The 25815-nt window shown below is 56.5% G+C and overlaps 1 protein-coding gene across 1 annotated transcript in view; it reads right to left on the bottom strand.

Annotated features, from left to right (window-relative positions):
- Window positions 1–25815, bottom strand: part of LOC112118513 (NEDD4-like E3 ubiquitin-protein ligase WWP2) — an 85704-nt gene that overhangs the window by 57454 nt on the left and 2435 nt on the right. Inside the window, exons 2-6 of the mRNA XM_026663226.2 lie at window positions 19620–19704; window positions 17469–17616; window positions 17024–17145; window positions 7018–7155; window positions 5799–5895 (exon numbers count right to left, since the gene is read on the bottom strand). Coding sequence (XP_026519011.1) covers window positions 5799–5895; window positions 7018–7155; window positions 17024–17145; window positions 17469–17616; window positions 19620–19689 — 575 coding nt within the window. The 5' untranslated portion in view covers window positions 19690–19704. The remainder of the gene's footprint in view (window positions 1–5798; window positions 5896–7017; window positions 7156–17023; window positions 17146–17468; window positions 17617–19619; window positions 19705–25815) is intronic.

Genomic DNA, 25815 nt, shown 5'->3' with positions numbered 1-25815 from the left:
GCAGAGCCACGCACACCTTCCACACCTCTCTCCCCCAGCCCCTGACCATCCGCAGTGCTCTTCTCACCGCTCCCTCCAGTCATCGCTGTCTGTCTGAACGGGAGATGCTAAGCCTTGAATGCTCTACCCAGCTGCTGCTGCCCACAGCCTATCGCCCCCCTGCTCCGGGACCGCAGCCGCGAGCTCAAAGCTCTGCTGGGCAGTTCTGCTACCATATCCCACTGTGAAGTCCTGTGCTCTGTAAGGTGCTGGGGCCACGTACAGCGCTGTGTAGAATTCAGCGCAAGGAAGGCTAGACAACATTTTAGGGCAAGTGACCCAGTGGCTTGGACTCTAGATTACCTGAGCAACGACTGGCCTCACAAGAAGATTCTTGCCCATCACTAATCAGAGGGCAAGACGTCAGCCCTCGTAAAGCAGGTATAGCAAAACCTGAGCCTAGCTTGGAGAAGCCCTTGGGAGCACCAGAACTCGTGACGCGAGTGACATGTCCACGACCAGATTAAGTCACGTACCGTCTGGCAATCTGCAGCCTCCTGCCCCGCAACACACCGAGCAGTAACAGCTACCGGCTCCCCCACTCCCACCTCAGGCCCTCGCTCACAGGGCACCAGGCTTGCAGCAGCTCCCCCACACCCAGGACACCAGCTTTCCCAGCCAGCGCAAATGACTGGCTCTTTATTCTCTCTTCACACAGTTCACTGTGGAATTTCACACCCTATCCCCAAGTTTACCAGCAAATCCCAGGACACCATTTGTGCTGGGGAAGAAAAGGAAGCCCTGACCAAGCAGTTTCCCTTGAGAAGACAGGGCAGAAATTGTTGAGGAGCAAAGACTAACCCTTTTATTCCCATTCTGTCTTTAAGGGAGGTCTCCAGCCCACTTGACAAGTAAACAGAGCCTTTCCCACTGCAGACTCCCACCCTGCTCTCACATGCACACGGGAATCAAGGCAGCCCCTCCGAGGCGGAACGCAGCAGCCCGCAATACTGAACAAAAAGTGGGGAGAGAAATCAGAACAGCCCAGAAGTCACCCCCGGGCTGCTGGGTGAAGTCGGGGCGCTGGTGCATTCACCATTGCAGAGCGGATGCTTTACCTGGTGTGGCTGGAGCCGACAGTTCTCTGCCCAGGATCAGGCCCTGTGTCCTAGCTGTTGGAGTGGAGCGAGTGGCCAAGCTGGAGGTTCACGTTTGTTCTCCCTAGCCCGAGGGAGGCTGTTCTGGAGGGCTGGTGAGCCCCGGGGCCTGGTGCCCTGGGCCACTGACTCTCCGGGCAGCTCGCCTGTGCTCACGTGAGCGCTTTTCTCAAAGGCTGCAAGCAGGGGCTGTCGGCACGTCTCTGGATATCCAGGCTCAGCAGGTTTGAAAAACGCTGGCTTGTGTGAAGCTGTTTGCACTCAAGAATCTGGCTCAGGCTCCCAGGGAGGCTAAGCCCCTGACATCTCAGCAGCGTGCGACTTACTGTGGCAGCATGGACACCAGACAGACGCAAATGGTCTCCTTGCCCAGCCGGGAGCAGTCAGCCTTCCAGCACCAGCCGGGGCGGGTACAGCCGGCTCTCCCACAGGAGGCTACGTGGCACCCTTGCCATTTCCGCCCGTCCTACTTTGTTGATAAGAGTCTCTCCCCGCACTTGCCCCAGGGCAAAACCCAGTGATCAGGGTGTCAGGTTTGGCCAGCAACAGTCAGATCTATGCAAGGCTGAGAGCTCCCAGTACCTGAGCTGGGTGGACAAGCTCCTGCAGAGCTGCTCTCAGCTCCATTGCAGCCCCACAGCTCTAGCACTGCCCTTCTGCCCCTTTCTGGGGTCTCCTGCCTCTCGCAGCTCATCTCCCTGTGAATCACACACAGGGGCCCACTCTAAATCCGTGGGGGCCATCGGGCTATTTCAGATCCCCGCGCTTTTCAGCAGCTGCCTGTGGGTCCAGCCAGCTCCTGGCCATACTGGGTCAGACCAGTGGTCCATCTAGCCCAGTATCCTGTCTTCTGACAGTGACCAGTGCCAGGTGCTTCAGAGAGAACGAACAGAACAGGGAATCATCAAGTGATCCGTCCAGTCAGCCAATCCCAGCATCTGACAGTCAGAGGTTTAGAGATACCCAGAGCATGGGGTTGTGTCCCTGACCATCTGGGCTAATAGCCATTGATGGACCTATCCTCCATGAACGTAGCTAATTCCTTTTTGAACCCCATTATAGTTTTGTCCTTCACAACATCCCCTGGCAATGAGTTCCACAGGTTGTCTATGCACTGTGTGAAGACGTACTTCCTTTTGTTTGTTTTAAACCAACTGCCTGTTAATTTATTGGATGATCTCTGGTTCATGTGTCATGGTAAGGGGTAAATAATACTTCGCCATTCACTTTCTCCACACCAGTCATAATTTTATAGACCTCTCTCATAACCCTATTCATTTCTGTTGCCCTTCTCTGTACTTTTTCCAATTCGAAGATACGTTTTTTAGATGGAGCGACCAGAGCTGCACGTACTATTCAAGGTGTGGGCGTACCAGGGATTTATATAGTGGCATTACAATATTTTCTGCCTCATTATCTATCCCTTTCCCAATGGTTCGTACCATTCTGTTCGGTTTTTGACTGGCACTGCACATGGAGCAGGTGTGTTCAGAGAACTGCCCGCGTGACTCCAAGAGCTCTTTCTACACTCACGGGGTGGGCAGTGAGGTTCCTCGTGAGGCCCAAAGGCATTCTCCTGCTCCCCTCTGGGGCAGCACAACAGTGGCTGTAGGGCCACCTGGCCTGCTCCTCTCTGGGCCCATTGTAGAGCGGTTTCTTTCCCCTCGAAAGAGAGCTAGGCCAGGGGTTGGCCTGCGACAGCCAGAGCAGTTTCCCTCAGCTGGAGTGATGTGTGTGTGGAGGGAGCCTGGCATTTCCCTTTGAGTCCAGCAGTGTGTAACTGGATAAACCAAAGCAAACCCAGGCTGCAGGGGCTCCCTCCAAACAGCTCCTGAAGCTTGGATAGCCCCAGCCCGCTGCCTCGATTCAAGCGGCAGCAGGCTCCCGTGCCGGCCAGAAAGCAGACTGCCCAGGCTGGGTGCGGCCTGAGTGGGAGCCCGTCAGAAAATGCAGGGAGGGCAGGAGAGGCAAAGCGACCAGGGCTGGAGGAGGGAAAGCAGCTGCTCGTTTCCTTTGGAAGTGTCCTGCTACGGCACTGGGCCATCCTCTCCCTGGCTTGGGGCCACGTGCTGGCCTTCTGGAGCGGCATGAAGTGGGGAGAAGCTGCTCGCTTTGGAGCTGTGGTTACTGGGAGACGTGGGGTTGGATTTAACATCTATGTAGATTTGTAGCTGGTGGCTGGTGTTCAGCAGTTCCTACAGATGTTCTGCTTACAGGCCTGTCTCTTCATAAAAGAGAATCCCAGCACTTCCCCCCAGGGCAGCTGAGACATTAGGGTGGCGCTGCTCTGTCCGCGTGAGCCAGCAGATCCTGTGCATAGAAACACAGGGCTTCTGAAAGGAATTGTGGTGGTGCTGGGCTCTTTGCTCCTTCAGGGCAGGCTCCTCTCGTCCTTCTCCATGTGCTGAGTACACATGGGCTCCAAGGAGCGATGAGGAGGGTGGCTCACACCTCTGCCATTGCCCCTTCCATGAGGGTGGAGCAATTCCAGAGTCCTGTCTGGAGTGGAAGCTTTAGGGGCTGGGCTCCATAGCCAGGGACACAAGGCTGGAGGCTAAGGCGGTGATCATGGTCTTCAGATTGATGCTCTTCTGTCAGAGCTGCAGGCGGCTTGACTCTGGGTGGCCAGGCCTCAGACCTGGGTTGGCTGCGTGTTTAGCACCCTGGCGTGGGTGGTCCATCCCGGTTAGTAGGGGGCAGTGCTGCCTTAAGGCGAGTCTAGAGCTGGGAAGTGAGCCTGGTGGCTGCACGTGCCTGCCTAGTGCTGAATTGCGAACCTGCATTAGCTGCCTGTACACGATTCTCCTCTTCGTGTCTGCGTGGCCTGCCCAGCGTGTAGACAGGAGACCTCCAAAGGTGCTGAAGTAGTGTGAGCAATTCAGCCAGCAGGATGTGGGGAGGTGCTGTGCTGCTGGCTTCGCCCGCTGTGCTCATTAAAGATCCTCGTGAGAGCTGGGGTATTTACTGCCCAAATTCCAGCTCGGGTAACGATGTTCTGCCTCCCTACAATTCTGTCTTAGCTAGATGCAGGGTTGGCTAGTGCTGATGGCACTGGACCACGCCGAGCAATACAGGACACTGGCAGCTGGCTACCGGCATGGCTGAGCCGAGCCCACTACTGCTGCTCCAGACAAGGAAACCTTATCGGCCGAGGGGAGGGCTCAGCCGGTGCCGCTTTCCCCATCGAGTGACACTGCAGCAGGGGGGGTGGTGGGCTGAACAGCGGGCTGGGATGAAGGGGCTGCCAAGAGAAGACACTGCTCAGGAGTGGGTTTGGAAGGAGGGGGAGAGCAACAGGGGGACGGTGGGTTGGCCAGCAGCTTGGGGTAGTTCCCATGGGGTCAGACTGGCTTGGAGGATCATCTGGGGGTATAAAGGGCTAGTCAGTGGCCCAAGCGTTAACAGCAAAGCAATGGAGAGATGAGACGAGCCCAGAGAACATCAAGCTGGTCCTTGGCCTGCCCCTGGCAGCTGTGCCCACTGGCCAGCAGGGGAGGAGCTGAGCATGGGCAGCCAGGGAAATGGAGACATTGCACAAGGATGCAGCCAGCTTCTTCTCAGCAGAGCTCAGGGGCTGATGCTCCCCCTCTGGATCTCTAGACTGTGCGAAGGGGCCTCCAATCCTACTGTGTGGAACCAAACGCTGCCCTCAGCCTCAGAGACAGACACGGGCAACTGCCTATGGGGGTCTGACCAGATCGGCTAGAGGGGACCAAAGGAGCAGGCCCCTTCCACAGCATCTCTCCGCCTGCCAGCAGAGTGCGCCCTCACTGCTCTGCGTCCTCCTCTGCCAAAGCTGCACACGTGCCAGCACATCGACATGCCCCAGAATGGCCTCGGGCACGGTGTGAGTGAGAGGAGAGCAGAGCCACTTCACTTCAGCACCCCCAGCCGCCTGGCAGGGCCTGGCCACTGGAGTGCAAGAAAAAAAACGACTTCTTGGGCAGTAAAAACAAAATAATTTGTCTGGAGCCGAGCGCCGAGGCCAGAGCAGGACAGCGAGGCATTGCCAGCACGGGTGATCGCAGCTGGGGCCCTTTTCCAACTCCGGGCAGGAGTAAACCAGACCGAGCTGCCCTCAGCTGCAGCCTTCTGCATTTCCTGGGGAAGCGCCCCAAGGCCCGCAGGGCACTGGGACCCCATTGTGCGCTGCGTGCGGTACAAGCATAGGAAAGACAAACGGGTACCTAGAGGGCTAACACTCGAACAGACCCGGGGGGCTGGACCAAGGGGAGGGGGCGTACATGGGGAGGAATCTGCACAGCGTGTCAGAGGCAGGTTCCTTCCTGGCTACAGCCTCCTCGGAGGCAGGTTACAATAAGCCCATTTCTCCCCTGCCAGGCAGCCATCCCAGTCAGGCAGACTCCTAGCCTCCACTCCCCACGACCACCTCCTGTCTGCCTCATCCCTGCCAGGCAGCTCCCCCACCCGGCCCTGCCAGGGCACCTCTGCGCTCTCCTCCCACTGCCCCTCAGCTGGCCCTGCCAGGGCCGCCCCTCCCTTCCACACACATCCTGCATGCTCTTTGGTGAGCTCACTGAATGGTCTCCTTTGTAAGCTCCTGCTGAGCCTCACTTCTCAGCCTCCTGCACAGAATCCAAGACCCAGCCCCTCCTGTTCCCATCAACGGACCAACAGGTGTCGTCAGTGCGGGGCCCTTACCTGGATCTACCTCCAAAGCAGTTTGTGCTGGGGGGCTGGTGTCTGCTCTCTGTAGCCGGAGCCATACAGCTGGGATCCCTCCCAGGCAGCTGGGACCCTGGACAATAAACAAGCGGGAAAAGGAGAAAGGAGTGTGAGACAGGCTAGGAGACACATGGGCTGCTGGCTGCCTCCCGAAGAGGGAATCTGGAGAGAGAACAGCCCAGCACACTGGGGTGCAGGGACACCTGCCCCTCATGCTGCAAATACCCTGCAAATGCATCTGATACGGTGTATCAAGGCCCCACGATACCCCGAGGGCCGCACAGGGCCTTGCAGGGGATTTGGAAGAGTGATGGCCCAAAGGATGGGGGCTAGTAGCAGCGGAGTTAGGCTACTTTCCACAGCGCCGCTCTGCCAACGCCCCTTCGCCCCAGGCCTGGCTCCCCAGCGTCAGTGCTGCCAGCCCTGGGCTCTGCGCACACAGCTCTGCCAGAGTTCCTCAGTCTTCACCTGCAGCCCCCACTTCTCCAGGCTTCTCAGAAGCGAAGCTCTCAGGCCACCCTGTACGATGGTTTTCTCTCAGGCCACCTGTATCTCGCCGTGGCTCAGAACCTGGCATACGTGGCCAGTAAATGCACCAGCCCAGGGAAAATCCTGCAGCGCAAGGAAGCCCTGCTCATGTCAGGCAGGGAGCGGGCTGAACGAGCGCAGCACGTGACAGAGAACGAGACGCCCTGATAGCAAACGCACCCACGCATTGCTGAACTCCTCACTCTGTCAGGCATCATCCCGCTCTGCTCCCTCCCACCACAGGGAGCCCTGATGGGCCAGGCTCACAGCAAACCCATCGCAGCCTCCCGAGGCCCAGGAGAGATGGGAGAGGGGATGCAGAGCCCAGGCAGCAGCAGAGGGCCCAGAAAACAGCTGCACCCTTCACTTCCCTGGGGGAGGAGGAGACCTTTTCCTGCAGATCCCACAGCTCCCCTCCCGGGCAGAAGCACTTCCACAAGCTCTTGGGATAATCCGTCAGCACAAGGGTGAGCCAAGCCTTTGGGCAGACTGCACGGCGCTCTAACAGGCTGAGCTGGGGGCCTTACCTGGGAGAGGAGGTGGCTCCTGGCTCTCAGATGTTTGTTCACAAGTCCTTACAGCTGTGATCTCAGCCCTCCCCCACCGCCCGCACTCACCACCTCATGCTCAGAGCAGCAGCCTGCACGTGGAGATGGGCGGCACTCACCCTCTGTCACGGCACTGCCATTAGGCAGGCTTCCCAGATCAACAGTCGGCCCGTCCAGGAAAATCGTCAGCTCTCCGCCTGAAACAACGCTGCCTTTGTTCTCCGTCTGCAGGTTCAGGGTCAGCTGCGTGTTCTCCACTGGGGAGATGGAGGGATGGGGAGAAAGAGACAAGCCACAGTCACCACTAGCTGAAAAATTTCACCGAATTCTAGGTTCCACACCCTGCCCCGCCATGGGGGTTTAGACTCTCTCCATATGGCAGGAGGAGGAAAAGATGAATTCCTCGGCTTCCGGCAGGGCCAGGAGCTGCTGGGACACTGGCTGGCTCTGGTCCAGTTCCCATATACACCACACCAGTGCCCCAGCAACGCTAAGCCAAGCCAGACCCTCAGCTCCCACCAAGGGCTGTCCCCAGGCCACGGGCCATGGCCTCTTCCTTCCCACACAAGAGGAGGCAGGGCCATTCCCCCTGCACTGTCCAAACCTCCCAATGATTAAGGGGCCAGAGCCAGTACACGTCCCATTGTGAGCCGGCCACACTGTACCAACACCGGGCAGATTGGCCAGACGGGGTCCCAATGGCTTTCAATACAGAAGACAGGATCTCGGGGGTGTGGGAGATAGTGGAAGCGGAGTGCAGGGCTCCAGCTGCTAAACTGCTTGTAATCATAATTCATTCAGATAGCAAAGGCCTGGCACCTCGGGGAAGAGAGCGGCCGAGGGTGGCTGGGAACATGGAACGATCTGACGGCTGCACACATCAAGTCACCAGGGTGCTGGAATGGCCCTCACGTGCCCGGCCAATCGCAGCTCTGGGAGCATTTGAGAGGGCCCCTCGCGGTCACTTTGGAGGAGTCCGGACGGCAGCGCCTTGGGTTGGACCCTCTCCCCACCCAAGAGACTGACAAGGCAAGTGGAGAAAGAAAATCCCCTTCCTCAACCCCAAGGACCCGCTCTGCTGAGCTCCACAGGAGCCAGGCTGCTCCCACCCTGACCACAAGCCTCTGGAGACTGCCCGGCAGGCCGGCCGGCCCCAGCGAGGGGCACACTAGAGACAGAGCACAGCACGCGGGTCCAGGGGGCTGCAGGGCCTCGCGTCAGGCCTGCAGCTTTGCTTCCCCCCTCGTCTGACAGCCAAAGGCTCTTGGGAGGTTGACGAGGTCCCACCAGCTGCAGCGGGCACAATGTGGCCAGGCCCAGAGCACGGCACCTCAGCCTCGCCCAGAGCTTAACAACCTGAAAACGCAGTTCTCCATTCTCCCCTCCCAGAGCCAGGGGACCCGGGCAGGGCGGAACAGGGGAGAGGAAGTTGATTAGCTAATTGAACGACCAGCGGAGGCACAAAGCAGGGGCTGAGAGAACAGCATGCAGCTACCAACGTTCACTGGGATCCCTTATAACTGGACTCTGCTCCATCTCACACACAGGCCTGTCAGCCAGCTGAGCCCTGCTCCTCTGGGCCCCTGGGGCAGATCCCCTCAGCCCCATCACAAGGTGGAGCCAGAGCCTTACGTTACACACGTACCAGCAAGAAGAATCCATGGTGCCCGTGAGAGTGAGGGGCTAACAGCACCAGCCAAAGCAAGGCACACGGTAGGCGGCAGCTGTGCACCCCCCCCCCACACATTCCCACAACCCCTGCTACAGCGGGCTAGCCGCGCCTCTGCAAAGTCTGCCAAACTATGGAGCTTCTTGATGAACTGGACCAGCCAGGACAAGACGACAGTCAGTCTCCAGGTCCCTGCCACGGGGCAGGATTTTGACAGTAACAACAATGCCCAGCTACGGCCAGTGGGCTTGGAACACCCAGCTAAGACACAGGAGGCCTCAGGTATTTGGCTGCCCCAGCCCGGGACACCAGCCCAGATGCCTCCCGACTGCTTTGCTCAAATAATTTTTTTATTCTACACAACTACTCATCATGACACGACTGCACCACTCCCTTGGTAGCCCGACAGCCAGTCTCCAGCTCAGGAGTGAGGCAGCTTGGCAGGGGCTAAGAGAGGCAGAAGCCTTCACAGCTGCTCCACATGCGGCGCCTGCTGGTTCCCGGGCTTCCAGCCTGGCTCTCACCAGCAGCGCTCCCTGCCTTTGACAGCTCCTGCTGGAGCTCAGGGTGCAGAACGGTTTGCGTGCGAGCTCCGCGTTTACACGGTCAGCTTTCTGAGAGGTCCACCACATGGCCTGAATGCTGCCCGATGTCTCCATGGCTCGCCCACGAGCAGCCTCGCCTCCATCCTCCCAGCACCACTATCCTTGTCTGAGAAGCTGGAATGGAGGCAGAGGGATCACATGACTTGCCCAGGTCACACAGGTGGACCACGGCAGAGCTGAGAACTGAACCAGGTCCCTGTCTGGAGCATCTTCCCTTTCCAGCACATTCAGGCGCTGTCAATGGCTATCATGAGACCAGCAAGCCGCAGGCCATGCCCAGCTCCGGAGTTCGATTGGGAGGGGCCTGGGGCTTTTCAAACTAGCCCTGAGGCTGCTTCTTCCCCAACAGCAATGCACCTGGCAGTGGCTGCTCCGGCTAGCTGGAGCTCAGGCCAGGAGGATTTCAGCTTCCCAGAGACTAACGCTGCATTGCATGGTAGTAAAGCAAGCACAGATGCGGTAACAGCAGCCACTCTCCATCCTGGGGAGGACATGCTCTCACCACCCAGCCACGCTCAGGTCCAGCGCCTTAGGCACCTGCTTGGTGGTGTTTTGGGGATTGTCAGTGCAGCTGTAGTGGAATTTGCAGAGGACATCAAAGCTGGGGGGCCCTCTGGAGGAGAGAGCCAGGTGGCGAGGGGAGAGCAGCGAGGGCATCGGGTGAGACTTGGTGCCACTAAGTGCCAAGCCCTGCAGCCAGGGAAAGGAAACAAGCCACTGGAAGACAGAGCAAAGCAGCAGCAGGTTTATCACCTCCCGGTGCTGCAGGCAGTGCTGCCTGTGGAGTGCATCAGGCTGTGAGCTCTGGGGAGGCGATGTCACTCACTCAGTGTCTGAACAGCGAGTGACCCCACGGTGGGCACAACAGAAAAGCTAAACAGGAATAAGACCTTCCCAGGTGACTCTTGACAGTGGACCACAGCAAGGACAGCCTGGAGCCAGCTCAGGAGATATTGGTGAGTGCTGCTGGAATTGATCTGCTCTGGCTTCACCCAGGAAAGGGGAGATGTGGGGAGTCACTGGAGGAGTTCCTCACTGGGTTGAAGCCTGAGCCAAACAACAAATGCTTCGGGGCCTCCCCTGCCAGGTGCACCAACTACCCGGCAGCCCCCTTTCCAGAGGTGCTGAGCAGTGGTAGCACCCATGGATTTCAATGGGAATTGTGAGCACTCGGCTCCCAGCTCAGTTTCACTTGTCTTGAGGCGAGGGGTCCCACTGGCAGGGGGAGGCCTGGGCTTTGCAGGGCTTTCCAAGCACATCTGTTTGCAACAGAAGCAGCGTCTGACGAGGAATCACAGGCTTCTAGCTGCGTCTGACCAGATGAGGGTATTACTATCTGAGAGCCATGCAGAGAACAGGCCAGCCTGGTCTGAGACTGAGCCAGCCTCCTCTCCTGAACCACTCGGCCATGCACAATTCGGGCGCTTCTGAGGCCGAGAAGTAACAGGACCCCTGCTTACACCATGGCTATGGCATAGGCTTCCACAAACCCCATGTGCTGGAGGCAACCAGTCCTGAGATCGGCCCCATTTGCATGCAAGTCTCCTGGCCCACCTTCCTGACACAGACTTTCTGTAACTCTCAGCTCCCTGGGGACAGCGGGGGGCGACAGGCACAATGGGGCAGTAGGACGAGTAATGCTCTCTCAGATTTTGTGCACGCACCACCTCAAGTTGTTATGTAGCCCACTGGCATCCCTCAACTTGGAACAAGCCTTTCCTAACTGCTTGCTTTTAGTATGAGCAGAAAATCTTCCTGTGGGTAAAGCACAGATCTAGGCGTCACGAGCCCTGGGCTCCGTTCCTGACCCTGCTGCACACTCCCTGCATGACTCTGGGCAAGTCACTTTCTCCATCTGTACAAAGGACCCTCCCAGGGGAGACCATTTCACTAGCCTATGCAGAGTGCTTCGAGATCCTCCGATGGAAGGTACTGCAGAAAGCAGCAAACCCCTTTTCACCGGTCACTGCCTGCCATCAGAACTCTGCTTCCCTCAAGCTGTGGAGAAAGCCTGCCCCGCACGCTCCAGGCTTGCTCCTTGGTGAGCGGCTAGCAGCAAAGCGCACTCTGCGCTGCGGGCTACACAAGCCCTCATTGTGAAGGTGTCTCAGCGTACGGGGGAAGTTAGTCAAGGGGTCTCCAACTGGAGGATGTGAACATGAACCTCCCAGCCGGCCTCCTCCTCTCCCTGGCCTCCACCCCAGCCTTTTTTTTTTAAAGAAAATAAACACTAGTCGAACCTTCCATTCCCTGTCCCCGTTCGGCACACGGGACGCACAAAGGGACCTCGCTGCTGCACCAACAGAGGGTCTCCTCAAAGGGTGAGCACAAAGGCAGCCTGTGTCCCAGCAAGCAGCAGAATGTCAGAGGGGTTATTAGTATTTTGGGAGGAGGCCAGGGGTGATTAGGTCCTGAATAAGGTCTCAGTTCAGCTGCTCCCAGTGCCTTGCACACAGCATCAGCACTCCCATTTAGTGAGGGCTGGCTGGCAATTCCCTCCCAGCCCATTAAGGGGATTTACAGTTCCAAGAAGTAAGGCTGGTAGCAGCAAGTGTGATAAAGGCTCCAGCGTTGAGCCCACACCCAGAGGGAGCTCTGGTAACTGCACACATCTGACGCAGCTCATTGGCGTGAGCAGCACAAAACTTTCCACCAGGGCTGGGGCAGGATTGGCTCCTACTGGAGGCCTTTTCTCCACAGGGAAGGTGACTTAGTCCAACCCGCATGTAGACAGAGACCTTCCGACAGGAGCCTCCAATACATGGGTTTCCTGCCCATTTACTCATCTTCAGGTGTGCTTATCACATTGCCGTTGCGTGCTCAGACCTACGTCAACTAAAACAATTCCAGTGCAATCAAACCAGACCCAGCCACCTCCTCTCAGGGAAAGCCCGGCATGTGCTGAGCTTGCCAAGCACTTGAATGGAAAATGGGTCTAAATCCCTTAGACCAGCGATACTCGGACTGAGGCTCACAAACCGCAAGCGGCTCTTGAATGTGTCTCCTGCGGCTCTTCACAGCATGATATTAAAACCCTGTGATTGAATTATTAACCCGGGGTGGCCACCCTGCACCTGAGAAGAGCCAGAATTTACCTACGTACACTGCCGAGAGCCACAGTAACACGTCAGCAGCCCCCCATCAGCTCCGCCCCGCCTGCCAGCAGCCCTGCTGATCAGCGCCTCTCCCTCCTTCCCCATGCCTCCTGGGGGGAGGGGAAGGAACGAGGGCGTGGCAGGCTCAGGGAAGGGGGCAGGAAGGAGTGGGGCCCTTGGGGGAAGGGGTGAAGTAGGGGCAAGGCCTGTAGCAGAGTCAGGGGTTGAGCAGTGATCACCCCCCTCACCCCGGCACATTGGGAAGTTGGCGTCTGTAGCTCCAGCCCCGGAGTTGGTGCCTATACAAGGAGCTGCAAGTTAGTCGTGAAGAGCCGCATGTGGCTCTGGAGCCACAGGTTGGCCACCCCTTTATTAACCCATCTAAGTTATTAACCAACCAGGAGGCTTTTACTATGTTATTAACCAATTGTAGTTGGTAAAACAACAACTTTTGGTCAGTCATTTTGCTGTGAGAATAATATACATAAACTCTAAATATCTCCCCATCCGACTGTTTAAACCTATAGTCGGACACTAAATGACACAATGAATTCACCCGACCGTGGCTCTTTGGGGTAATGTCGATCGCTAATTTGGCTCCTGAACCACGGAGGTCTGAGTACCGCTGCCTTAGACCACCGAGAAGGCCTCACACATGGGCTTTACACACTGCACTCTGAGGGGCAATTAACTCAGCCTCTGTCCGGCCAAAGGGAGAGGCAAACCCCAAGGCCAAGGGCCCAGCCCTGAAAATGCCTTGGCCCCATGTGTGCAAGTGCAGGCAGCGATGGCAAGGGACAGCAGATAACGACAACGGTGTGCACTAGCCAAGTGTAAGAGACCGGGCACAGGTGGGGTAGGAGCCATGCGTAGAGGATGGCAGTCGGGGAGCAGGAATCGCGAGAGTCAGGGACAAAGTTGGGCCATGGAGACCAGGTGAGATCCGAAGTCACAACAGGCCTGAAGTCTGTGGTTGCCCAGACAGCTTCCTGGGACTAAGGGGCTGTTTAATTGACACTCTGGCTCAGGCTGCAGCTCTAGAAACCTGGCAGGGTCCTAGACCCCAGGCTCCAGCCCAAGTTCAAACGTCTACACTTCAATTAAACAGCCCCTTGCCTGGGCCGGCAACCGGGTTTTAACTGCTGCGTAGACATGGCCTGAGGCCATCATCCACGAGCCCTGCATCTTTCCTCCTAAAACACTGCAGCAAAGGGTAAAGCACCCAGCCCCTACGTCTCATCCTCAGAAGACGCAGCTGGTTACCTGCTGAACAGCCATGTGCATGACAGAGGAACGGGGGACTGAAGGGCCAAATGCCAGAGTGGCGGTACTTGGCCCTCCGGCACCCCTTCACTTTGCAGCCCACAGGCAGAGAGATGGGAGCGTGGCCTTTCATGCAGGAGAGCGAATTGGGCCCTGCCCAGGGTGTGCCCCGAGGAGCAGGGTTAGCTGCATATCAGCCTAGTCCCACTGGCCATTAGCTCTGCAGCATGAGCAGAACAGGAGTGAATTTGGAAGGAAACGCAAAGCAAGCTCAGCGAAGGCCTTCGCTGGGGCATTCTGGTTTGGCACAGCAGCTTTTACAAAGTTATTGTACAGGCGCTGACAGAGCCGACTTGTTTAACATTCATTTCAGACAGGCTACAGATTTGCTTTTATGATTCTCTGCTAAAAGAGCCTTTGCTTCAGCGAGCTCCTTTGACAGCACATTCATGAGGAGGGGTCAACTGCAACTTCCCAGAGGCCTGGGGGTTTGTTGCTGGCTTCCTGAAAGAATTCCTTGAGGTTGTGGCTCCAGCGGTTCTGCCTGAGGTGCAGAACGGAAAGCAAAGAGCGCGCTTTGCAGGAGCTGTAAAACGCTGGCAGATGGTGCCACTCAAGAAACAGGAGCCTGTTGATGTAACTTGCAACCTGAGCAGCAAGCAATAAAAACAAGAGCTTTCATTTGTAGGCTGCAGCCTCACACGTTCGAGTCACTCCAGGGCCTGCCCTGCTGTCCGCAGCTCAGTGAATTGTACAATCACAAGGGCGGGGGGGCGGCATGGCCCCATATCGGCTTCCATGAAGCCTCCAAAGCAAGGCCGCCAGGGGACATTTCTCCTGCCCAGCACCAGCAGAGCACCGTCGAGTCCCCACAGCATCAGAACAAAGAGCCTCTTCTCCAGCACAGCGGCAGAGGCCTGGGGCAGGGGGCTAGGCCGCAGTAAATTAGCTGTTTTAAAGGACCCTTGGGAGCAGCTCCACAGAAGGCTGCAAGTTGTTTTCTATGACTAGGCCCTTTTTCCCCAGCGCTCTGTCCCCCCGGCTGCTGTGGCGCAGCCGTGCCGTGCCGTGCCAGAGGAGAGGCCATGCCGAGCGTTGCAGAGGAACCTGCCAAGGCAGTCGGGAGAGAAGCATGTTTGAAAAATGAGGTTTTTGGAAAAGGAACCCATTTTGGAAGCTCATTTCTCACACAGCCTGGTCTGTTAGCGCCAAATGGATTCAATTTGCCAGGCCTGAAAGCCGAGGCCTGGCGGGTTCTTTGCCAAAGACACAAGCCTGTTTCTTCCTACAGTTTCTGAAGCTCACAGCACTCATCTGGAGGGACAGAGGGAGCTTGGGCACAGTCCCAGCACGCAGGAAACCTAGACATGCTGCCAGGGCCTTTGTTGAGGGGGAATGACGCTGACATACTGCTGGAGAATACATAGCCGGGCGACCAACGTTTGTCCTTGACAGTTAATAAAAACGATGGAAACACCCAGCCAAAGACTTTAAGACACAGTTAAGGTTGTAAGTACGTATCAGTAACTTATAAAAAGCCTTGGCAAAGCTTTGCACCCACATGGTGACTATCACAGATGTCTGCCTAAGTCTGCAGACAGACGGATAGGACAGCATGGAGAGGAGTGAAGTGCCCCTAATCATCTCAGAGGTGTGTTGACTCTGAAGCCTAATAACGATCATTGAAATGGCAATAAAGTTCACTATTTCGCTGCTAACCTAGGCACATAGCGAAGGACCAGGAGGGTTGTTCTGCGAAGATCTGCACAAGTGGCAGCAAGCGGAGTGTCCTTTCAGCACCTCCACTGGGAGGAGGCTGGTTTGTGGGCTGGGCTTAGGACAGCAACCCCTGGCCCGGGCTGTGTCAGACGGCTGGGGAACGCCAGTGGGACTGACTGGGCCGGGAGCACAGGTCACCGCGTAGGGAGGCTGTGGGAGGGAAGTGTGACCAGCTCAGATCCCCACCCTCATACGCGGACGCCTGCTGGCCCTGGGCCCCACGCCACACAGCCAGAGTAACTCCACTTGGTGCAGGGCTCTCAGTGCCCAGACCCAGGGGCAGCCCCGTGGCCACTATTCCAGCTCTGCACTGGATCCGCCCTGTCCCCACCCACTCCTCACTTCCGGACCCTCTCCAAAGGCCCTGCACTCCCAGGGAACCTCAGCCCAGGGAAGCCACACTTGCAGGAGGATGGGGAAGCTGGGGGAGAGCCCCGGAGCCCTCCATTCTGGGCCAGGGTTCAGAGGAGCACCTTCCAGCTCCCAGGCAGCCCCTTGCAGACACAGCTGTGCGCTGTAGCTTTAAGACTCCTCCCCTCACAGCCCACTAGGTCGGGGGGGAACAAAATCGGACACTTTTTTCAGTATGAGCAGAAACAGCCAGTTGCCTTTTCCATTCATTTTCCACACGGCCCCCTGGGGACGCAGCCTACTGAAAGGGCTGATTGTGCCCCTGCTAAGGGGCACGCACAGGTAGGGCGGGAGCAGACAGCACCTCCAGGAGAACACGCATGGCACTTGGCTGGTTGCCGAACGGGGAAGCAGTTGGGGACCGTGGGTTGGGCCTGGCAGGCTGAGACCCAGACCAAGCCACCATCTCCAACACACGCAGCACAGCAGCACTGTCCAGCTCCATGCATGGGGGACAGGGACACGGGCATCCGGCACGTCAGAGGGTCCCCACAAAGCCCCTGGTGATTCTTCTCACCCCATCCAGAGGGCAGAGGGCACCATCCCATCCAGAGTACACGGGCCTGCTCCTGGCGACGCTGCCCAGGGAGTGTGCTGGGGACACTCACCGCTGGCAATGCCCAGGAGCGACTCAGCCTAACCCCTGGCACGAGGGAGAGTCTGGCTAAGCGCCGTCTCCCTCGGGGGAGAGAAGGCCCCTCTCGGCTCTCAATGCAAGGTTTGTCCTTCGAGAGCGGCTGAGCTTTGCTTGGAAGAGACAGAGCAAACCTTCTCCTGCCCCACGCAGCCGCTAGCACAGCCCAGGCCCTGAATGGAGGTCTTTATGCAGCCGCCACCACCATGGGCCACACTCTGGTGACCACAAATGGCAGCAAATAGCTGCGAAGTTTGTGTTTCCCTGCCGGCAGTGGCACCCTGGCCAATTAAGGTATGGCTTCCATCACACACCGGCCCCGAGCACCCGACAGGCCCGCCCAGCCTCACACAAGGACGCCTTGTTCTCTCCCGGGGCCAGGGATTCAGCTACCCCTTCTCCATGGCACACACCTACCGAGGCAGGAAATCCTGCAGGACCACACTGGAGGATCGAGGCAGAGTGAGCTCAGGAACGGCTAGAGCCGGCTGGCGAGATGGTAGCACCAAGGGGAGGAAGGTGCCGCTGCCCAATGCCAGCAGCTGAGGAGGCCCCAGCCCCCATGACAAGCCGCTCCCTGCTTTCTCCAGACAGGGAAATGAGGCTCAGGAAGAAAGCAAAGGCCAGGCCAGGCGTCAGGGCCCCAGAGTAGCTTTCACTCATACGTACTTTTCCCACCATTCTTCTTCAGGACATTACACAGGCTGATGGAAGCCGTTCCCAGCAGCTCGTTCCTCAGGGTGTGGCAGCTCCAGACCTTCAGATCCAGGTGGCTTTGAGCTGTGACGTTCCTGGAAGGCAAACCAAGAGGAGGGCTGTCAGCTCCCCACCTGCTTCTCTGATGCCAAGCTAGCAGAGCAGGACCAGGCATGCCAGGCACAGAGGGCAGAGAAGAGGCCAGGGCAAGGCCCTAGGAACACCCAGGCCCCCACTAGCTTCTCCATCCAGCACAGCACATGCACACCTGAGTGTGCACCCTAAGCCCCTTCCAGCCAGTGGCAAACGTTCCAGGCTTCCTTACGCAGCACGACCCAGTGCAGAAGTAGGGAGCTCAGTGCCAGCTCTGGGGTGCCTGCATTAGCCCCAACCCCCTGGAGTCCCCAGGGGTTCTTACATGATAAGGATCTCGTTCCAGAGCAGCTCAGAGCTCCCAATCCGCTTCCCTGTCTTCTTGGTCTCACTGGGAAGTCCATCCACCGTCACCTCCACGTAGGAGTTGATCCGAGACTGGCGGCTGTGCACCTTGGGTTTCACTGACACAACTAGGCAGAGGGGGAAGAGGCAGAGAGTCACGCAGCTGCAGGCAATATGCAAGTTGTCCCCACCCAGAGAGGCCCAGATGCCACACAGCAGCCGCCAGCCCAAGAAACCAGGGCCCAAGGTTTACTACTGGCAGCCGGGTCTCATGGGCCAGACAGGGAGACATGTCCTGGAGACCCGGGAAAGGCAAGGCCCCCCAACCTGGGACCCAGAAATCCCCCCACCCTGAAGGGCACCCTAAAAAGGGAATAAAAAACAGGAGCCGTGTGAAAAGAAGTGCCGACAGAAGTCAGGGAAGCCGTTCCAGGTATCTGGAGCCCTCTGGTGGCCTTAACAGAGTTCTGCACACACTCCACCTCCCCTAAAGCCAAGGAGACCAAGGCATCCACTGGTGACGGCCCCGGGACAGAGGGCGAAGGGGAGAGCCGAGCAGGCAGCCAGCCAGCTCCCAAGGCTCACATTGTCTGGACATGCAGGGAGACCTTCCAGCCTGGCCCCATTCACCAGCACCAGTTTCAGAGGAAGCCCCAAGAGGCTGAAGGTTTGACGATAGGGAATGCATCCTCCAGGAGATAGCCTCCCTGGCTCTGCCTCTGCCCGCAGAACCAGCTCAGGGACTGGGATTAGAAGGCTGGTTACCAGCTTTCCTCTGGATGAGCCCTTCACAGCAGGGGATGCTATGGAAAGACCCCATCCTTCCTCCCCCAACTCCCCACATGTCTGGGGCTACGAGGCTGCCAATTCCCTGACCCAGGGGGAAGCACCAGGAAGAACACATCTTTTAATCTGCACTCTGCTGCACTGGCCCATTGGGGTGAAGTCCAGGTGTGATGCTGACGGGCCAGATGCCAGCTCCTGTCTCTCCATGGTAAGACTTATAATGATTCAGAAGTTCACATTTGTTACTGGCTTGGTGAAATCTAGTTACAGAACACACCACCCCACACTAGCCCGGCAACAGCTGAGTGGGCCAGGTGGGCCCAGTCAGCTAATTAGGCTGCAAACAGGGGAGCTTTAGGCTGGAGGCAGCTAATTAGAGAGGCTCACAGGTGCAGGAACACGCAGGGCCTGTAAAGCCAGGTAGTGGGCTACAGACTGGGCTGCTGAGAAAGGGCAGTCACTCCCTGGGAAGAGGGAGGAGTGTTTGGGGACAGTTGGGAAGGCTGCAGGAAGGCAGACAGCAGCCACTCCTGGGAAGAGGGTTCTGGGAGCTGCCACACCCAGAGAGAGAAGGGGAACCGGAGAGGTAGGAAACAGTCCAGGGAAGGCAGAGAGATGAGCCCAGAACTGCTGACAGGAGGAACTAGAACCCAGAGATGAGGGCAGGTCCGGGTTCCTCTGTCAGCTGCTGCGAAAGTGGCACCGGGGCAGTGACGGGGCAGACTGCCTAGCAGTGCTGATGGACTGAACCCCAGAAGGGGGAACACAGTCACCTAGCCAGAGGGCTAAGTCACAAAGACAACACTGAGGGTCCTGGAGCCGGAGGAGCTGCGGACCGCAGTTGGAGTGACGGCATGCAAACCGCAGACTGGGGTGTTGACCTCAAGAGCTAACCCAGAGTGGCCAGGAGGAGGCACCAGCCCAGCAGTGAGTGGAGCACCCTGAGACAGGGTGTCTGTCCTGTTTTTGACAGTCTCCCCAGAGGTAGGCGCTCACAGTCATGGGCTGCTCCAGACGGCATGACACCCTGCATTCTCCTGGGCACACCCAGTCTCTGGCTGGACTGGTGCAATAGCAGCCTTCACTCGACAATTACTCCCCCCAGCCACAGGCTCAGGAGTCCAGGACTAGGGCAATCTCCCTCCCCCGGGGAGCAGGTGGTCACTGACAAGCATGGCTTGTCTGAAGCTGACAGGCTGCCTGGGCTGCTGGAGAAGGAAGTTAGGACAAGACAAGCCACACTTGAAAATCCACATTCCCCAGCAGGACCAGAAGCTTCTGGCCTAGACAGAGTGCCTGCTTCCCCACCTCACAACCCCCGGGCGCCCACTGCAGCTCTACTCACCTTTCACAGTGAGCTGGGACTTCTCACAGGCCAGCCCTGCCGTGGCCCTGCTGGAGCTAGCAGATGCCATGTCATCACCATGGGACTGGAAAACAGACACACAACACCTTAGTACAGCTCCATGCTACAGCCAGGCTACCTCGGGGCTGGGATCTCCAGGGATCCTGTCACTACCAGGACGGGAGACCCCGGTGGGTCGGGGATTCAACAATGGACCAGCAGTGAACCACCCCCTTCATGTGGTATTGGGGGAGCAACATTGCTGCATGGGTACGGCCATCTTCTACAGCTGTTGTGAGAATTGGTCTCTAACTTCTGCCTGTTCAGGAATTGACCATGCAAAGTAGGTCAACTTATTTTCCATAAAGAACGTTATAAAGAAGTGGAAGAGAGCCAAAGAGACAGAGAGTGTAAATAAGTCCCCACAAAGAGCCACATAGTTCAAGCACTAGGCTGAAAACATGGTTGGTAAAAACAGAAGATATGGACCGAGAAATTTATGAATGAACATTGGGGTGTCAGATATCAGGATTAACTGCTGGACACATAATAAGGGGATGGGCTATTCCACACCCCACTCCTTTTCTGAGTCCTCGATAGCACAGAGAGAACCACAGACAGAGGCTACTGAAGTGAGCTTCACCATCATGGCTTCCACTCCCACCATCTCCTGGGATCCCGGGCATTCGTCATCCTAATCCTGAGACATGTCCTGACCAGCCCGGACCAGAGAGGGGGACCCAGAGAACATGGCCACCCAGACCAGCTGCAGCTAAATCCCAACCACCGCCTGGGAGGAAACGGGATTGGACTATAGCAGCAGCTCCAGCCCAGCTAGCGTCTCTTTTCCCCACAAGGGCAGTCCTGATGTCTTTGATGCCATCTCAAACAGGAAGGGGGTTTTCTCTCCAGCGTACAGGAACAAGGGACATTGTTCAGATGGAAGCCTTAGTTCATACTTGACATTTCCAGGGCCTTAACTGGTTTTCCTTCTTTTCTTTCTTTAATAAAAGGTTAAAACCTGTTGGCCAGGCACGAGATTTCTATATACCTTGTGTAGCACTGTTTTTTGTTGGACAATGACAGGGTTATGTTAACACCTTTGGCCCATTTACTCCGTCTAAATTAATACAACAGGGATCATTAAAGAGCCCCTGGCACCTTTGTTTCGGTCTGGGCAGGAGTTTGGAGCTGGGATAGCAGGAGGTCAGGCCAGTCTGAACTGAGATGCTGACTTAATAGAAATGTGTCTTCTCATCTACCCTCTGCCCTGCACAACCACTCAAGGTCCACGTTCTACTGCCATAAGCACCCTCGGGGTTAGTCGACTGGTCGTTTTTCATTCCGGTCTCATACATACTGCACAGGGCTCCTGTCGAAAGCTCTGCATGCCCTTGACTTTTAAACACGGAACAAATGCAGATCCAGCCAAAGCAGCAGCTCTTCCCCTTCCTCAGACTTCACCAATCACCAGTCAAGTGACATAGGCTGCTTACCCCCAACCTCCACTCCCCTCAGCCCGTGGCCAATGCCCACAGCAGCTGGGGTTTGCAAAGTGCCTGGCACGGGAAGGGCAATAAACTCAGGCTAGTTCAGACCTTTCAGGAAGAGCGTTCCAAAGTACAGAGCTTGCTCAGCCGGCAGGCCCCTCCTTTGATGACGGGTGATCAAACTCAAAGGCATCTGCTGATCACAACTCTGACAGCATGGCACAGGGAGAGAGGTGTCCCCCGGGGCTAAGAGGATACAGTTGCCTTCCCTTTCTGCCCCACACCACTGAACAGGGATGCTGGCTGCATTTGGCTGGTTCGTGACTAGTGTATGTGACTAAACAGCATGAGGATCCTTTAGGAAAGCCCCTACGGAAACAAGATTAACACGACAAACACTTGTCAGGAATGGTCTAGTTCAGTGGTTCTCAAACTTTTTTTCGCGGACCACTTGAAAATTGCTGAGGGTCTCGGCAGACCACTTAATGATCTTTCCAAATGTTGTTTGTACTGTTAGCTAACTACTGTAAAGTGCTTTGGATAAAAGCGCTATATTAAAAAAAACTCAATAATAATTAACTTTTTTTGTTCTACAAACAAAAGCACACAACTCATATTTTAATATCAGTAGTTTTACTTTTCTAATGTGATGGATGTGCCCTCTCTCCCCCACCGCAGCAGCCCTCGAGCTGGGGCTGGGAAGGAGCGGGGGGGGGGGGCCCCCCCCCCCCCCCCCCCCCCCCCCGCCCCCGCGCTGGGGCTGGGAAGGAGGGGGGGTCTCTCCCTCTCTCCCCCGCCGCAGCAGCCCCCGGGCTGGGGCTGGGAAGAAGGGCCATCTTTCCACGGCAGCCGCAGGCCTGGAGCTGGGGAAAGTCACCTCTTTCTCTGGCTGCCGCAGCCCTGCACATCCCAAATTCCCCCCACTCCCTTCTTCTCACCCCACTGCCCCCTCCCACATACCCCTTATTCCCCCCAAGGCCACCACCTCACCTTACAAGTGCATCTTCTCCAGGGTCCAGGCACCTAATTAGTGGAGCCACGCCTGCTCGGCTCCACTAGTTAGGTGGGTGGCCCTTCATTCTCTCGCGTGCAGCCGCCCTGGCACTCCTTAGAGGGAACTATCCGCAGACCAGTTTGAGAACCTCTGGTCTAGTTATTACATAGTCCTGCCTTGAGTGCAGGGGACTGGACTAGATGACCTCTCAAGCTCCCTTCCGGTCCTACGCATGCATCTATGATTCTAGGTTACTACAGAGGAAATGAGGGGCCAGGCATCACATGGGAGAGTGTCGGGAGCCCTCAAGGGCAGCCCAGGCCTTTCTCATTAGGGTTTAGTTCCAGAAGGTGGCCTCCACGTAGGTCCAGGCTCACTGTTAAGATCTCGACTGGCTGGATCCCAAGCTCCGCCAGATGAGATTCCCACTGGATGGCCCCTCCCTAATGAGTCCTGAAGGCTGGGATTCAGAGCAGGCTCTTTCTGTGGGCCATGGGTCTCCTGTCCTCATTGTCAGTTCTGCAGCATGGCTCAGGCAAGTGGAAACTACCCTGGGTTATCCAGAAGTCTTTATAAATAGTCCCATATGACCAACACAAGCAGCAGCACTTGCACAGTTAGGAAACAGACGGATAACACGACGACAGCATTTTATGTCTGTAGCTCACCCTGACAGATCCCAATGCACTTCACAAGCTACATTCACAGAGCACCACCGAAATACAGCCACCTCTGGGGTGGAAGCAGCATCCAGGCGGCACACCACAACAGAACCGAGGGGTCATTTTGGCCAAGGACAAACATCCATTCCCCCGAGATCAACACGGGATATTTAGTGGTTGTGCAGAGCAGAGGGTTAGAGAATAGAAATACGTCTCCTTAAGTCAGCATCTCATCCCAGGTCCAAACCCTCTGCAGACCCCTAATGCCACCAAGTTATGAGCTGGTTGGGATGTACAAGACTGGGAACCAACTGGCCCTCACTTGTGACCTAGGCTTTGGCCCCTCTACCCCATTCAAGCTACTCTGCATAAAGCGCATGCGTAACTAATGCCTGCTCACAGGCCACTGCATTTGGCATTGAATTCCTAGCTTCAGTTTAGCAAGAAGGCTGCACGCAGCAACACTGCCTGCTCTCAGCAGCGCACTGCCGCAGTAGGTGGACTTTCTGCAGCAGCTCCCAGCACATTCAGAATGAGGACTTGCATGGAATTACACAGGAGGTGAAGAAGCCAATCCACACGGTATCCTTCTATCCTAGACACTTCCAGGCCCGGCCCCCCCTTACTGCAGCATCTAAGCACAGAATAGCTCTGCGGCTATAAAGCACCTTTATACAGATCTACGTGCATGCACATTCCGAGGGGATGTACTGCTTTGACAATAGCAGTACAGTTAAAGTGTTACACAACTCACCTGTGGACAAGGCCGAAGTGACTAAGAAGGTCACACAGGAAGACTGCAGCAGAGAGGACAATGGAACCCAGGTCTTCTAGCCCTGAAGGCGCGTTGGAAGTAGGGTCGCCAACTTTCTAGTTGCACAAAACTGAACACCCTAGCCCCGCCCCTTCCCCAGGGCCCCACCCCCTGTTCGCTACATTCCCCCTCCCTCGGTGGCTCGCTCTCCCCCACCCTCACTCACTTTCACCGGGCTGGGGTAGACGTGTGGGAGGGGGTGAGAGCTCTGGCTGGGGTGGGGCTGGATATGAGGGGCTTGGGGTACAGGAGGGGGCTCCTGGCTGGGGCCGAGGGATTCAGAATGTGGGAGGGGGCTGAAGATTTAGGCAGGGGATTGGGATGCAGGAGGGGGTGCTGGCTCTGGCGTGGGGCTGGGGATGAGGGGTTCAGGGTGTGGGAGGGGGCTCTGGGCTGGGGATGCGGGCTCTGGGATGGGGCCAGGGATGAGGGGTTTGGGGTGCAGGAGGGTGCTCTGGGTTTCAGGGGGCTCAGGGCTGGGGCACAGGCTTACCTCGGTCAGCAGCAGGGCTAAGGCAGGCTCCCTGCCTGTCCTGGCACTGCATGTGCCCCGAAAGCAGCCAGCAGGTCTGGGTCCTAGCCAGGAGGGCCAGGAGGCTCCACGCGCCACTCTCGCACACAGGCACCACCCCCAGAGCCCCATGCCCCTCCCCCCCACCTAGGAGCCAGACCTGCTAGCCGCTTCTGGGGCACAGCACGGTGCCCCAGGACAGGTAGGGACTAGCCGGCCTTAGCACCACCGACCGGATTTTTAATGGCCCGGTGTGCAGTGGTAACGGAGCCACCAGGGTCCCTTTTTGACCGGACACCTGGTCACGTTAGTCGTAAGCACTGCCTGACCCTCTCTCTTCCATTGCATTACCTGGATTAATGCAGCTAGTGAGGTAACCAAGTTCAATAGTTTTTATGCCACCGCTACATTTTCAGCATGCACCAAAGCTTTCTACTGAGAACACGTAAGTGCCCAGAGATGTCAGAGCAAAGCTGAGGGCTTTTGGCACCTGAGATAGTGAGCGACATTGGAATGAGCACGTTTCTGCTGCAGTGATTAACAGTGAAACAGCCAAACATTACCGTGCCATTGGTAGATTTAAAAGCTAATGAACTGTTGATATGAATGGGACAGTTCACAACTCTCAAGGCTACTGATGCAAGCTGACTTGCCAAGCCTGCAGACAACAAGCATTGCTTTTCACAGCCAGAGGGGCTAAAGAGGTTTGCAAATTGAAGTCAGACTCTGGAGCACATGCTGGGGTGGGGTGTGGTGCCTGCAACAAATTCCATGGCCACAGAATACACAGGCCCTGCCCAGGGCACATGTACAACATACTGCAGGGCTGGAATCGGATCAGCTTCTGGCTTCGAAGTAAATGAGGTGTCACACACCTGAAACCTTGACCTGCTTCCAGGAGGGATGGCCTCACTCCCTTTCTTCCCTCTCCCCACCACAACTCAAAAGCTGCCTGGCTACTGCAATGGGGTAGGGGCAAAGAATATCTGCTGCACCACCTCTCCCCTCCACCCCCAGAAGACAGCTCCAATGCCTGCCTTTGCTGCTTAGCACTTTCCCCAAGGAACAGTAGAATTAAATTGACCCCCTTGTGTCAATTTCATTGATGTCCCCAGGGTTTTGGAACAGCAACACTGCAAACAGAGAAGATGAATCAGGACTCATTCCACTCCTGTGGAAGCTCTGAGAAGCAGCCATGGAACTATCTGTAGATTCAGAATACTTAAATACTCTGCCCAGTTCTGGTCACCCCAGCCCAAAAAGGATATAGTGGAACTGGACAAGGTTCAGAGAAGGGCAATAAAGAAGTTCAAGGCTATGGAATGGTTTCCATACAAGGAAAGATTAGAGCAGGGGTTGGCAACCTTTCAGAAGTGGTGTGCTGAGTCTTCATTTATTCACTCTGATTTAAGGTTTTGCGTGCCAGTAATACATGTTAACATTTTTAGAAGGTCTCTTTCTATAAGTCTATAATATGTAACTAAACTATTGTTGTATGTAAAGTAAATAAGATTTTTAAAATGTTTAAGAAGCTTCACTTAAAATTAAATTAAAATGCAGAGTCCCCTGGACCGGTGGCCAGGACCCAGGCAGTGAGAGTCCCACTGAAAATCAGCTTGTGTGCTGCCTTCGGCACGCATGCCATAGGTTGCCTACCCCTGGATTAGAGAGATGAGTGCTGTTCAGCTTAGAAATGAGATGGCTAGGGGGGATAGGATACAGACC

Source organism: Terrapene carolina, unplaced genomic scaffold (genome assembly GCF_002925995.2).
Source record: "Terrapene carolina triunguis isolate 2854851 unplaced genomic scaffold, T_m_triunguis-2.0 Scaffold32922, whole genome shotgun sequence".
In the NCBI taxonomy this organism is placed as follows: domain Eukaryota; kingdom Metazoa; phylum Chordata; order Testudines; family Emydidae; genus Terrapene; species Terrapene triunguis.
Note: the sequence above shows the minus strand (reverse complement) of the source record. Positions and strands in the feature narration are given on the sequence as shown.